At 27.4% G+C, this 14,662-nt stretch overlaps 6 protein-coding genes across 12 annotated transcripts; 4 read left to right on the forward strand and 2 right to left on the reverse strand.

The window, feature by feature from the left end:
• Positions 1-160: 160 nt before the first annotated feature.
• LOC132911758 (prestin-like) lies at positions 161-4,444 on the forward strand. 3 transcript variants are annotated; one of them, XM_060968664.1, is made up of 11 exons: positions 161-356; positions 699-906; positions 983-1,255; positions 1,469-1,644; positions 1,706-1,870; positions 1,951-2,055; positions 2,129-2,262; positions 2,340-2,502; positions 2,583-2,783; positions 2,894-3,142; positions 3,222-4,444. In XM_060968664.1, the coding sequence occupies exons 2-11, from the start codon at positions 804-806 to the stop codon at positions 3,657-3,659; spliced, it is 2,007 nt and encodes a 668-aa protein (XP_060824647.1). In that variant the 5' UTR covers positions 161-356; positions 699-803; the 3' UTR covers positions 3,660-4,444. The 3 variants fall into 3 exon arrangements, with proteins under 3 accessions (XP_060824647.1, XP_060824648.1, XP_060824649.1); XM_060968665.1 differs by lacking the exon at positions 161-356 and having other exon boundaries at positions 781-910; XM_060968666.1 differs by lacking the exons at positions 161-356; positions 699-906 and having other exon boundaries at positions 1,118-1,255; positions 1,392-1,644.
• Positions 4,445-4,512: 68 nt separating this feature from the next.
• On the reverse strand, positions 4,513-7,682 carry LOC132911767 (solute carrier family 25 member 3). Of its 2 annotated transcripts, XM_060968686.1 has the most exons (6): positions 7,594-7,682; positions 7,363-7,523; positions 6,243-6,403; positions 5,635-5,871; positions 5,181-5,477; positions 4,513-5,094 (listed from the first exon to the last, which is right to left on the reverse strand). In XM_060968686.1, exons 2-6 carry the CDS (start codon positions 7,502-7,504, stop codon positions 4,867-4,869), a joined length of 1,065 nt encoding a protein of 354 aa, XP_060824669.1. In that variant the 5' UTR covers positions 7,505-7,523; positions 7,594-7,682; the 3' UTR covers positions 4,513-4,866. The 2 variants fall into 2 exon arrangements, with proteins under 2 accessions (XP_060824669.1, XP_060824670.1); XM_060968687.1 differs by lacking the exons at positions 7,363-7,523; positions 7,594-7,682 and adding an exon at positions 6,558-6,748.
• Positions 7,683-7,895: 213 nt separating this feature from the next.
• Positions 7,896-8,716, forward strand: LOC132911777 (small ribosomal subunit protein bS18m). The gene is made up of 3 exons (XM_060968700.1): positions 7,896-8,131; positions 8,212-8,419; positions 8,513-8,716. Exons 1-3 carry the CDS (start codon positions 8,000-8,002, stop codon positions 8,602-8,604), a joined length of 432 nt encoding a protein of 143 aa, XP_060824683.1. The 5' UTR covers positions 7,896-7,999; the 3' UTR covers positions 8,605-8,716.
• Positions 8,630-12,423, reverse strand: LOC132911776 (swi5-dependent recombination DNA repair protein 1 homolog). 2 transcript variants are annotated; one of them, XM_060968698.1, is made up of 4 exons: positions 12,346-12,423; positions 9,291-9,425; positions 9,014-9,221; positions 8,630-8,934 (listed from the first exon to the last, which is right to left on the reverse strand). In XM_060968698.1, exons 2-4 carry the CDS (start codon positions 9,419-9,421, stop codon positions 8,746-8,748), a joined length of 528 nt encoding a protein of 175 aa, XP_060824681.1. In that variant the 5' UTR covers positions 9,422-9,425; positions 12,346-12,423; the 3' UTR covers positions 8,630-8,745. The 2 variants fall into 2 exon arrangements, with proteins under 2 accessions (XP_060824681.1, XP_060824680.1); XM_060968697.1 differs by lacking the exon at positions 12,346-12,423 and adding an exon at positions 9,545-9,705.
• LOC132911771 (U1 small nuclear ribonucleoprotein A) lies at positions 9,854-11,361 on the forward strand. Its single transcript, XM_060968690.1, has 3 exons — positions 9,854-10,058; positions 10,208-10,449; positions 10,534-11,361. Coding segments are annotated over exons 1-3 (702 nt in total). The 5' UTR covers positions 9,854-10,057; the 3' UTR covers positions 10,993-11,361.
• Positions 11,887-14,501, forward strand: LOC132911778 (high mobility group protein I). 3 transcript variants are annotated; one of them, XM_060968703.1, is made up of 3 exons: positions 11,887-12,194; positions 13,294-13,550; positions 13,640-14,501. In XM_060968703.1, the coding sequence occupies exons 2-3, from the start codon at positions 13,329-13,331 to the stop codon at positions 13,769-13,771; spliced, it is 354 nt and encodes a 117-aa protein (XP_060824686.1). In that variant the 5' UTR covers positions 11,887-12,194; positions 13,294-13,328; the 3' UTR covers positions 13,772-14,501. The 3 variants fall into 3 exon arrangements, with proteins under 3 accessions (XP_060824686.1, XP_060824685.1, XP_060824684.1); XM_060968702.1 differs by having other exon boundaries at positions 11,889-12,194; positions 13,309-13,550; XM_060968701.1 differs by lacking the exon at positions 11,887-12,194 and adding an exon at positions 12,808-12,983 and having other exon boundaries at positions 13,309-13,550.
• Positions 14,502-14,662: the final 161 nt, after the last annotated feature.

Genomic DNA, 14,662 nt, shown 5'->3' on the forward strand with positions numbered 1-14,662 from the left:
CGGTTCAAATTTGGATATATATATATATATTAATGAAAATTAAATGTTAAATTATGATAAATATTTTTTCCCAATAATATAAAACTGCAAATATAAACTATCACCAACTGCTGTTAATGTACTTATTTTACCCCCACCATATTTACTTTGCTCAGTCACGTGATAAATATGATGTGATTCGATAATAGTGTATTTATATGTTTGCGCAATGCACATCAAGTTAATTTAATTATAGATTTAGACCAGTGTCTTGAAACAAAATGAAGAAGGATAGTTTTTGTATCTATATTAAAATATAAATTTTATAATTTCTTTGCAGTCAAATAATTTTATAAAGGAATACAACAACACGACAGGTAAACAAAAATATAAAATATTCGAAGTACTAATGAAATAAAATAATAATTAAAAAAATATATTTTAAATTAATTGAAGGTTAATTAAAAAATTTGAGAATAAAAATTCAAGTAATTATGTTATGAACATTGAAAATATATGTTATATTCTATTCAATAATATAAGAAATTAGTTTCCTTAAATATTATTATATAATAAAAATTTTATATTTGTTTCATACAATAAATGAATTTGTTATTTGTTTTTATAAGATAATGATAATAATATTTAGTATCTTAATTTAAATGATCAAATTTTATTTGAGATATTGAAACACTAACATTATGTGTTATTTGTTACAGATCTACGTAGATATCAGTAAGATAAAAAATAATAGATAACAAATCAAGTTTTGAGTAATTCCTCTTGGGCAAAGTTCATAAGCCTCTATATTAATTGTTATCAATATGGAGAAGCATGATGCATTCTTACAAGTACATTTAGAAAGACCTGTATATGAACAAGAAAGTTTAAATGAAGATTGTCATTATGAAAAACCAAAAGGGCTTTGTGTGTAAACAATAAAATTTCATTATTTTATTATTAATATATAAATATCATATGTAAAATGATAGTTTTCTTATAGGCCTCCAAGATGCAATATGTGATTTAAAACATAGAAACTGGAGATCATGTTTTACATCTGCAATTCCCTCAATACATTGGCTGAGAGATTACAATTGGAAAGAAAGTATAATGCCTGATATAATTTCTGGTTTGACTGTAGCAATCATGCATATTCCTCAAGGCATGGCTTATGCACTTTTGGGGAATGTACCTCCTGTAGTTGGAATATATATGGCATTCTTTCCTGTCTTAGTGTATTTTTTCTTTGGCACATCTAGACATGTGTCCATGGGTAAGAAGAAATGTATTTTAATTTTAATAGTTTAATAAATTTGGAACGATCATTAAATATTTCATTAAAGACAAGATCTCTTTAGTGTTTTACACTTGATGCATACAAGCTTTGTAAAATACTACTTCTATTACAGAAATGTTACAAATATCTCCTTTTAATAAGAACTTATTAGACAAGCTAGAACAATGAATCATTATTGGCACTCATCAGGAACATTCGCTGTGGTTTGCTTGATGACTGGGAAAACAGTGGCATCTTATTCGGTATCGCACAATGATATTACAAATCCAAATGCTACAACTACATTGCCCAATTTGCCTGGAGAATATTCCTATACACCAATGCAAGTTGCAACAGCAGTGACACTCATGGTTGGAATATTTCAGGTAATATTTTGTAGATTCATTTTATATCTTGCAACAATGAAATAATAATTACCTTTTTCAGATTATAATGTATATATTTCGTCTGGGTATTATAAGCACATTGCTTAGTGATCCATTAGTGAATAGTTTTACAACTGGTGCAGCAGTCTGTGTTTTAATATCTCAAATTAAAGACCTATTTGGTTTGAAAATACCAAGACAAAAAGGATATTTCAAGTTCATTTTTGTATGTATAAAATATCAAACATTATCTAAAAATAAACAGATTAATTAAAAATATATAAATTACATTATAAAATATTTCAGACATTGGTAGATATTCTTAGAGGAATACAAAATACAAATTTAGCTGCTTTACTTATATCAGCAATAACAATTGCTGGTCTTGTACTTAATAATGAATTTTTAAAGGTAATTTTTAATCGTTAGAATATTTTTGTTTCAAGATCTATAAATAATAATTCTATTGTTATTTTAATATTAGCCATGGGCAAGCAAAAAGTGCAGCATTCCAATTCCAATCGAATTGATTGCAGTTGTGAGTGGAACTTTAATTTCAAAATATTTTTGTTTTCCTACCATGTATAATATTCAAGTTGTGGGTGATATTCCTACAGGGTATGTTTAATGTCCATTTTTAATTTGATTATTTCTCGTGAATATAATTAAGGTTTTTTAATCTTTTAAATTAATAGATTACCTGCACCAACAGTTCCAACATTTCAACTCTTACATCTAGTAGCAACAGACAGTATTGCTATAACTATGGTTTCTTATACTATTACCATATCAATGGCTTTGATATTTGCACAAAAATTGAATTATAAAATTAATTCCAATCAAGAACTTCTTGCTATGGTAAAAGAAAAAATCCTTTAATATTATTTTAAAATCATATAAATTAATACACTATGTATATTTTTAAAATGTAATTTTAGGGTTTGAGTAACATAACAGGATCCTTTTTTTCATGTATGCCAGTATCAGCATCTCTAAGTAGATCTTTAATTCAGCAAACTGTTGGTGGTCGGACACAAATAGCTAGCGTTGTATCATGTATAATATTGCTTACAATCCTTTTATGGATTGGCCCATTTTTCGAACCTTTACCAAGATGTGTTCTCGCATCGATTATTGTTGTAAGTATAAATGTTTTGAAAATTTACCTACAAAATCCACTTATAAAAAAATGTTCATATCAAATTTCGATATCATTAACAGTTTTGTAATATTTGATTCTTTTCTTTAGGTAGCTTTAAAAGGAATGTTTCAACAAGCTAATCAGCTTATAAAATTCTGGAAATTAAATAAATGTGATGCACTAATTTGGATTGCAACATTCTTGACCGTCGTAATAGTAAACATTGATATTGGTTTGCTAGCTGGAATAATAATATCACTTGCAATTATTTTATTGCAAAGTCTTAGTCCTTATATTTGTTTATTGGGATACATACCAAATACAGATTTGTATTTGGATATCAGCAGATTTAAAGCGGTATATTATTTTTTATAACTAACAATATTTTTTAATTCAAAAGATGTATCTATACTTAGCATATTTTAATCATTTTTAGGCAATAGAAATTCCAGGAATGAAAATTGTTCATTATTGTGGAACTTTAAACTTTGCAAACACTAGTCATTTCAAGACAGAATTGTATAAATTAATTGGAGTGAATCCAACAAAAATTATAGAACATAAAACTAAGTTAAGGGAAAAGGGTATTTATATGGACACAGAAGATTCAGAAGATAAACAAGAATTACGATGTGTAATAATGGATACGAGCGCATTAAGTTATATTGATTCTAGCGGTGTAATTACTCTAAATTCAGTAATGAAAGAATTTCAACAAATTGATGTACATTTTTATCTTGTAAGTTGTAGAACTCCCATTTTTGAAACTATAAAAAAATGTGACTTGTATTTACATGGAACACTTACGTTTAAGATTTTTGCAACTATACAAGATGCTAGAACATACTTAGAAAAAGAAATGTATTCAAGATAATACATGTAATTTTGCCAAGCAGTTATAAGTTATATTACGTTTATAAGCATATACATAGTATTAAATCAAATTCAAATTGGTTCTACAAAGTATACAATAACTAAATTTGAAACTACTTTTTGCTTATTTCATATTTTGTACTTATGCTATTTTAAAAAATTATTTTAAACAATATTTTTAATATCGATTACATATTTAAAACAGATCATTTTTTATATACAAAGTAAGTAAATATCAAGACTTACTAAAGAATTAGTACTTATTTGTCAACAACTCTCTCTCTCTCTCTGTCTCTATATATATATATATTTATATTTCTTATTTTGTATATGATGCTACTCAAGTTGTTACATAGCTATGCACACGTGACAATAAAATTTACGTCTAGCTTTTCATACTTCGATACTTATAAGATTAAGTTGAAACATTAAATGAATTTTATTATTTTAGAAAAGTTTATCGAATTTTAATAGATTTAGTTTAAAGATAAACTTATTAAAGCAGAACAAAATGTTATGTTTCAGTCATAATCGAAAAAACTTATTTATAGAAAGCAGATTAAAATGTATTTTTTGCTTGATGTTCCATAATTGTAATTACATATTTCATTTATATGTACTATAGATACGTATGTATATACAATTGCAAGTACAAATTGCATTAAATATATATGTGCTATATTTTTTATATAGATGTATTTATGTTTATACAAAACTTGTATATAATCGTAAAATATATAGATTATATTTGAAAGATTTTAATAAAAGAAATAAGTATTTAATGTATATCTCTTAGTGTGATTTATACTGTATAAATCAAGGTATATATACAAGGAAAAGGGCAAAATGATAGATTATTATTATTTATCAGATCACAGATTATTTATTTACGGTGATCACTCTATATACAAAGTAACAGTTTTTAGTTACAATAGGTAACTCACTGTCACTGTCAGAGTTTTATAAATGGCTACCCTTTTTGTAATCACAAAACTGGTAGCAAATTACTATAATTTGTAGCACATTGTTATATCTAATTTAGGGGCAGTGATGACCTGCACTGATATCTGTATTACAGAATAAATACTTGAAATGTATGGCAAAACATTGTTCGACAATGTGTACTGTGAAGGAATAAGGTAATTTATCTATGCTCTTTTTCTTTAACTATAATTGATTCAATTAAAAATATTGTTGACGCCTGATAATTAAGCTAATCCATACTTTTTCTTGAGGGATTCTGGCATTTCTGGTGGTGGTGGGCGGGGCATTCGGAGCCATACTTTAACTGCATCATAAATGAACCATTGTGCTCCTGTTAATGTACCAATCATAACAATACGTGGACCAAGACCTTTCCATACTCCAGTGATGCCCATCTTTTTCAGAACATCAACAGCCGATGCTCCTTTTTCTTGATTCAATTTTGATACAACCTGTGTTACAAATATATAAGTCGATTAAATTATTAAATTAAACCCAGATAGAAATAAAGATGCACACATGTAAGAAGTATACTTACAGAATCAGCAGGATGAGATACAATCGCGCAAAATACACCAGCAATATATCCCGCAGCAAAAGTAACAACCAACTGTTCACCTTTTGTACATTCTTGCCTTGGTTTAGGAACTACATACTTGTACAGGAGCTCAAGAGTACGTTCAAAGCAAGCAAACTTCATCATCGTGTATGGAATCTGACGAAGCCACAAAGGTACCAACCCTTTGTAGAAACCACTAAGACCTTCTTCACCATATATCTTTGGCATAGCTTCTCTTAAAGTATTTGCAAATCCTGGTGTAGTTTGAATCTTCACCTATAAACATAGCAAATATGTTTTGTGCATTATGATTCATGCTATGTTACAAATGTTTAAAGAAACTTACAATACATGATATAAGACATGGCATATTCTTTTTTTAGGTGTTAAAACAATTACATATATCATAAATGCAAATATAATTTATACTTACTTTAGAAGCTTCAAAAGGAGCTAGACCGATATCAGCAAAAAATTCTGCAGATGCTGATGAAATTAGATACAAAGTTGTTCTATACTCATATGCCATTTCCTCTCCAGCAAGAGCTGAATAATATACTTTAAACACTTCATAAAGTCCGAATTTGAACATTCCCTGGATGGAGTAACCAAAGAATGTTGGAGCCCATCCTTTAGCCAGACCTCGAGTTCCATCTTCAGCCATAGTTACCTGAATAATAAAATATCCAAAATTAATCTCTTATTTATAAATAAACAAGAATAAGTATAACCGTTTGAATCCCAGGGGTCATTGAAAAAAAAAGATCGACAAATCCCGAACAACACGACAGCACTTGTCATATTTGTCACTTTATGAAATACATATATATATTATTATATATGAGTACTGTTCGTTTATAAATATTTCAAGTTTTGTTCAATAAAAATTGAGAAGATAACAATGAAATATAAAAACTGTCAGTCGACCGTAGCATTCAAATGTACTGGAACTTTCCAACATAAAATCGAAACAGCGCGATCGCGCTGCTAGGAATTCAAACGGATAATGAAATAATATCAGTGAGATAATTTTTTGCTTACTCTGAATCCATTGAAAACTGATTTGTACTTTGCAGGATCTACTTGAATACGGCATTTTACCAAATCCAAGGGAGTAACCATAGTATGAGTGATACCACATGACAAAATACCACCCAAGCCACATAGCATAAAGTATTTATTTGATCCAAATTCACAGCTATCTAAAACACAAAAAAATCTATTATAATCCAAATATGTTATATTAATTTTTATTTAATCGACAATTTAAAAAACTATCATAGGTAAACTATTAGAAAGTGCGCGTGGAATTCGAATTTGGCAGTATTTCAGAATTGGTATGAACGATCTTGCTACCTTGATCTAATCCAATAATAAACTTTTCAAGTACAGTAGGATAATTACGTTCTCGGTCGCGGTCACCGTACTAACGTACACTATTATTTTTATTCGAATGTCAAGCAAGGCTATGAAGACGAGATTTGTACGCATAATTTTCGACAAAATGGCTGCTCCTTATGCAACTCTTCGTATTACTAACAGCAATCGAATGTGAATAACTTCTTATTAAATCATTTTAAGTCAATATCTTGTATTAAACAATATTCGAAAGTCTCAAAAATGCTAGTTTCACTAAAAAGAAAAATCTATAAAAAAAAAGAGAAAACAGAAATATGCATATGAACCGATAATGACATAACTCACCATGCGGCCAAATCTATATTCATTATATAATTTTTTTCATGATAACTGAATTAACAAATTTACCATAATTTGCAATAAAGTAACTGTTAACGCTAAGACATTAACTTAATTAAAATCTAAAACTACTAGAAGGCAATTAACTTAGATGTGCAAATTTATCTTGAAAATTTATCTAAATCATAAGACACTAGTAACAATTTTATAGAATTATAGAATACTATGAACAATATTTTAGATTATGTAATAACGATTATCGATTTGAAATTTCTTTGAAATATTGTCAATACTTTCTTCCTTTACAAAGAAGAAAAATTAATTCTCAATAAATAGGAGTCAATAATCTATAATTATCGTTAAGGTAGAGTAGTTATGTATCTGTCCAAAGTCAAAAAATCTTGAATCAATGTTAATTAAATTACTCCAGCTATACATAAAAGTTATTTAACAAATTACTAACCGCCTGATGATACAGAGGCAGCTGCAATATGACGATTTCTAACGAGCGCTTGTGTAAGTTCATTCTGGCCCTGACATTTAGCTGTCACGAAAGGAGTTCCGAATGGATTCGTTTTGGCTATGTCCAATATTGAAGGCCACATCTTGCCTATTTCACTTCACCTGCATACACACCAATTGACGTTAATTTCTATAAAATAATTATATTAGTCTAAATTACTGACTACAAGACCTTGACAAGTAAGACTCTTGCCTCCACCGGCTTCGCCCGATAGGAAAAGAGTGGCAGAGACGGCTAACAGAATCTATTTAGTAGTCTACTATCATTCTATAGATAGAAAATCAAATATCTGTGCATAACAACGCCATCTGGCGAGTTATATGAGAACTAAATTTTACTAAATGAATTTTTTTAAGTAAACGCATAAACATATTAAACAAATATACGAAATTACTGTATAACATAAACGTAATTATATATAATAAATATTACAATCGCAAAATGTAAATTTCCAAGACCCGAAGACAGTGTTCAGTGTTCAAGGATTCTTCGAAATGTCGATTCTATTTAAAATATATTCTTAATGACTGTTGTATTTTATTTATAATACTGTGAACAACATTCATTATAATCAAATATGATTCTTACATTTATTAATGTGCAAGCTTTGAGACATGAAATAAAGAGAATTCCAACATTTTTATTTCGTAGCAAAAGTAGCGAAGCGTGTGCTCTCAATGAATTAAATAATTCGATAGACTCAGACAAGGTAACCTGTTCTTATATACTTATATGTTTAATGAAAATATAACAAAGTAACAAATATTTTACCTTATTTTTCTCTAACAGCCAATTGACATTAAAAATCCATATGAAAAAGAACGACGATTGTGTATTTTATGTAAACTAAATATTAATCCAGATTATAAAAATGTACGTTTATTATCCCAATTTCAAAGTCGTCATACAGGTAGAATTTATGAAAAACATATAACTGGATTATGCGACTATAAACAGAAAAAAGTGGAACAAGAGATAAACAAAGCACAACAATGTGGTAATAATATATTTTCTTGTTTTAATGTTATTTTAAATATATTTTATAGTAATTTATAGTATCTTACTATGTTTAATTATTTTTTTGTTTTAGGTTTAATGGGTTACATGACTAAGGACCCTAAATTTGTTAATGATCCAATGTTATTCGATCCTAACTTTCCATTTAAGCCTCATAAATATTAAATGTAAAGTACAAAAATTATAGGCATTCACATTTCAACTGATCCATTTTTATTTAAGATATGTACATATGTATTATAAAAATATAACAATAAAATAGTTACAATACAAATTATTATAAGATATTTCTTTTTTAATATTTAATTAATAAAATGTATCATCATTAATAGAGAAATGAACTATATCAGGATTAATGTTAAATGAAGACAAAATTTCAGACATTTTTACTATTTGACCGCCTTCTCCTTGTAAATTTTTTTGATGGTCTATAAGAGCACTTTGACAACATTCTGTCCACTTTTTTATAGCATCTTCTAAATTTTCTGCTTTGTTCTTTAATCATAAATAATTCATTTATATCATATTTATTTATAACACAATTTGTAACTAATATATATTTTCTTACATATACCTTTTTTTTATATGACAACTCAGTTTTCAAAATTTTAATAATTTCTTCCTTTTCCTGTATGCTCTTCCTCAATGATTCTAAATCAGTTTGATATAATTTTTCTTTTACTTCAACGTCAATCTCCTTGTTACAATTTTCTGTGTCTAAATATAATTTTTTGGGAGAAGGAGATTGTTGAAAAAGCAGTCTTTTTGCTACAGATACTTTTCTGTTTTATAATGAAATAATAAAAATTATGACTGAACATTAATTTGTTATCATCTTTTTTTATACTTACAATGGTGTTCTACATGTACTTGTTTCTGGTGCACTTATGTTATCTTTTTTATTATTATTTTGAGGGGTACTAAATGGAGATCGAAAGGGTTTATTTACACCTTTACTATTTCTCAATGGCTTAGCACTCATATTTCTGAAAATAATATACAATTATTTGATACATATTTGCAACAGATTTTATTATATCTACATTTTATGTGATTACGATATATCCAAATAATACGATGAAGTATTCTGTATTCAAACACTCACATCAATGTTACATAGATATATTGTCCATTATAATTATAAATAATTAGATATAATAATACTTATCAAACAATTTCAATTTCATACCAGTATATTTCATATTATTTATTTATTTCTGTATAGAAAATGTGCTTTTATGAGCGGTGAAGTATCCTAAATGTACTATAGTTAATTTATACACAATATATTTTCTTGAATGGAAATACAAAAATGATATTTTTAATATTTTTGAGCAACAGTATCTATATATATCATTATTATAAATGTCTAAATATATAAAATGTCTTTACAATAAATAACTAGAAATTTTGAATCGTAACTTAACATAAATTTAATATAAAATATTCTTAATATTAAGTTTCCACTCTACATTTATATAGCTCATTGTTGTACTTCATTATATGTACTCTAACCTCTATAAACTAGTGACGCCGACTAAGTACAAGTATTTACTATTTAAAAAGTATAGTTATTAAATATAATTATTATATTACATTTATTCTTAAATATTATTTGAGTAAGTTAGATTAAAATTATGGTTGTACTTATTGTACATTGTGTTGAATTTATATGATTACAATTATCTTTGTCTTTCTCATCATGTTTTTATTGTCAATAAATATTGTTAATTCTGATTTCATTATAAAAATACTTTTGCATTTACAGTGGCAATGGATATTAGGCCGAATAATACAATTTATATTAATAATTTAAATGAGAAAATAAAGAAGGATGAATTAAAGAAATCCTTGTATGCAATTTTTTCTCAGTTTGGCCAGATATTAGATATTGTGGCATTAAAGACATTAAAAATGCGTGGCCAAGCATTTGTTATTTTTAAAGAAATTGCTAGTGCTACAAATGCCTTAAGATCAATGCAAGGATTCCCATTTTATGACAAACCAATGGTGAATGTTAATTATGTGTGAAAATAATTTCTTTATTAGTGAAGTATTAAAGTTGTTAATAGTTACTAATTAATTTAATTTTAGAGGATACAATATGCAAAGACTGACAGTGATATAATTGCAAAAATGAAAGGCACATATGCAGAAAGACCTAAAAAGCCAAAACGAGTTGTACCTGCAGCTGATGAAGAAGCTAAACGTGCTAAGAAACGTGCCAAAGAGCAAGCTAAACATTCACAGCAAATTGGTTATCATGCTGGCGTGCCTCAACACCCGGGTTTAGTTAATACAGCTGTACCAGAACAACCACCAAATCAAATATTGTTTCTTACAAATCTACCGGATGAAACTAGTGAAATGATGTTATCTATGCTTTTCAATCAATTCCCTGGTTTTAAAGAAGTACGTCTAGTACCAAATAGGCACGACATTGCATTTGTTGAATTTGAGAATGAAGTTCAGTCTGGGGCTGCAAAAGATGCTCTTCAGGGATTTAAAATCACACCTTCTCATGCAATGAAAATTTCATTTGCAAAGAAATAAAGTATGTAATATTATTGTGTTTGTATGAACAAACATATTGTTAATGAATGGAAAACTGTGTGTGTGTTGTAATACATCTTATTTAGACATTTATGAAAATACATGCAAGTGTAATTAAAAATTTTTCGGGCAAGGATTTATAAATGTGAGTTAACGACATGCTATGTAGATTCAAGAATCATCTGTGTACAAAATTTTGTGTAATGTATACATATGAATCAAATTTTACACTGTAAATAGCAATTGAAAAGATATATTACATTTTTTCAACAATATTTTGGTTATATAAAGAACTATTTTTCACTTAATGTTATAATGATTTGGAAGAAAAGTTGTAAAACCTTTTAATATAAATTAATTTCAATTATAGCAGTTTACATATATATAATTCCTATTATTCTTAATTTTCATTTTATGTATTGAATATCAGTATATTTCAATTAACTTTCTTTTTATATATTATACTAAAATAAAGTAAAGATAGTAGAATATCTTAATTACAAGTTAGTATAGTTGAAATTTAAATTATATGAAAATACAAAAATTAAATATTTTTTGAAGAAATTACTTTACTCGCTAAATTAATCTACTATAAACTAAAATTATAGATTAATATAATATTTCCGTTAATAACATATAATTATATTCCCGTCAAATAACCAATCTTATAACTTTCTTAAATACTGTATCACTCTTATTTCATTGTTTATCAGAGTAATACAATTTTTACAATATAGTAGTAATATATATATATATATAGAATAATAAAGAAAAAAAATAATTAAAGTCCTAGGAAATATATAATTTTAAGTAATGTCATAACATTTTGGCGGGAATCAGTTGGCGTGATATATAAAGAGTGGGGGTACGCTTCTTAGGACAGCGAACGAATCGGAGTACAGTCCATCATCTCGATCAGGTCAGTCGCGTCTCGCTATTCGCGCAGTGTATTGTGAGTTGATGCGTTACGGCCCGTTTACGGAGCTTTTAGCTTTGTGTAGCGACGCGCGCGCGTTGGTATTAAAAGGACGCTAAGAAGTGAAAATATTTGAGCAGCTTGCATTCATACTTCATACATAAGATAATTAAACATTTTCATATAGATTATACATAGGAAAAGACCATAACCCGGTTTTCTTACAGTACGACGCGCGCGCCGACTGAACGATTGCCTTTGTCTTCATATACACGAGATATTTCAGGTGAGTGCTTGTCAATGACTTTTTCTCCGGTAAATATTACATCCATTCAGACTGTATACGCATTCGTTTTTATGGAAGATTAAAAATCTTGTAAATGATTTCATTAACAATATTTTCGTCAGTATTTCGCGGGGAATCGATTACTACTTACAGAGATATTTATTCATTTTCTTATAAAGAAATCGGTGTGGTGGACGCTACCACGACTCTGGTGTTGCCATGATTTGTCGATCATGGCGTCCCTAAAAGCCAAGTGATGCTATCGTATGTGGATTTAATAGCGACTTTTCGTACAATAATCATTATTTACTTACAAATAAATGGGAAAAAGTGTTACCTTTCGGTATGATTACATATTTCCATAAAAGAATATATGCAAAAGGATACAATATATAGGACACATAATATTTTTGAAAATGGCGGGCGCGGACGTTTCAGAAAGTACTCCTTTATTGTTGTAAATGATTATTTTCTTCTGCAAATTGATAATAATATTTATTATAATTTTATTATTTTGTAATAAAACAATAACATTTTATTTATATATTTACACTTACTAAGATTTTAGGTTATATAATTACTTTTGCATAATTATTTTATTCGATTGCAATTAACCGGTTAGCAAACCGCTAGTAATGTTCGATATGAATGTACATTAGGCGCGTAATTTGTTGAACTTTAGTACATCAAAACCCAATTAGTATTGATAATTTTTGTTTTATCAATTTATAGAGGAGTATGTGTATATGTTGATATAGTTATTAAATTGTTACTAAAAATTCGAATTAAGTAAGTTTTATGAGAAAGTTTGAAAATCGATAGCTTGGCAAAACTTTTCATATTTTCCTATGAGAATGTTTATATTTTTTATACTATTACAAAATGTTATAGTATTATTAAACGTTTTAACAAATTTCTACGTGTTTTTTTTAAAGAAATATATATATTTAATTAATCTAAAATATGAATATTTTTTTATTGTAGATTTATTTTCATTGAATAAATTTTTTTAGATCTTAAATTTAAAATAAATGTTAGTAATTACAAAATTCTAACATAACTAAAATTTTTAAATAAATATTTATATTGTAAGAAAAAGTTTTTGGTTATACAGTGATTTATAAAGGATTAAAAATGTCAGACGACAATTCACCTGTTGTTGAAGAACAAAAGAAAAAGCGTGGTAGGCCAGCGAAAACAGATAAAAATACCGTTAAGGAACCCAAAAAGAGAGGCAGACCTTCTACAGATAAAAATAATGCAGTACGAACTGCAAAGTCTGATAACGAAGATGATGCGTCACCTGTACCTGTCAAAAAAGGCAGGGGGCGACCAAAAGGATCTCATAAAAAGAAGGTATGTGTCATTTTTTTAAACAGTTGAACCAGAAAGAAATATTTCTTATCTTTAAGTAAGTTACTTATTATATAAAAAATTAATTACAGCAAGGTACAACTAAAGGAACTCCTTCAGGACGAGGCCGTGGTAGACCTAAAAAGAAAGAAGAAAAACCAGAAAGTACTGGAGAAGAAGAAGATGAACAAGAGGAGGAAGAGGAGGAGGAGGAGGATAATTGAATGTAAAAAAATAAATTCAATGTATGAGAACTATTCTTTGAAAGTTTTTAAAAAACTGATAACAAATTTAAAACTTTTAAGTTTGCTTTTTATATGATAATCTGCAAATTGAAATAGTAAAGTGGTAACATTTTGCTTTTAAAAAAAGAAGAGGGAGAACAGAAACTGCTCAAGTTCCAAGGAAGTTGTATGAAAATATGATTTTTAATAACTACAAAAAAAAAATTGCATAGATACCTGGGTTGAAAATATGTAAAGCACTTTGTAGTATCTACTTTATGCATTTTTATTATAATTACTATTAATATAATGATAATTATTAGTATTACTTTTATTATTATTACTATCATAATCATTATGTTTTAAGTATCAAAATGAAAGATACAAGTATTTTAATGAAAGAAATTTTAAACTTAAAATATTCAGATCTCATAAACTAACTTGGAATTAAGATAATGAAGACATTGTCTAATTTTAAGATATGTGGTGCACAATTACATCATATATTTGTTACCTCCTTTGCTCCTATGTATGTATATTTTAATTCTTGAAGTCAAAGACTTTATATAAATTTAATACTGTAAGAAATACTTCTTGTGTGTACTATGTACAAGAAATATCTTTTTTTAATTACATTTGAACAAATGAACATTAATGACATTTTTCAAACAAACATATGTGTGAATGTCAAATTTGTATTAAAGTAAATAAACTTATAAAATGACTCTTATTAATCGCTACATTATACATATATACCTTTCATTAACAATATTAACAATATACTTTATATTCTAGCTAAAATTATTGTACTGTTAAAATTTTGTTACTATATTACAATGTTAACAATACATCTTCATGCATTCTCAATTGGTCATCTTAAAAATTATGTTT

The sequence above is a fragment of the Bombus pascuorum genome, chromosome 11 (genome assembly GCF_905332965.1).
Source record: "Bombus pascuorum chromosome 11, iyBomPasc1.1, whole genome shotgun sequence".
Classification (NCBI taxonomy): Eukaryota; Metazoa; Arthropoda; class Insecta; order Hymenoptera; family Apidae; genus Bombus; species Bombus pascuorum.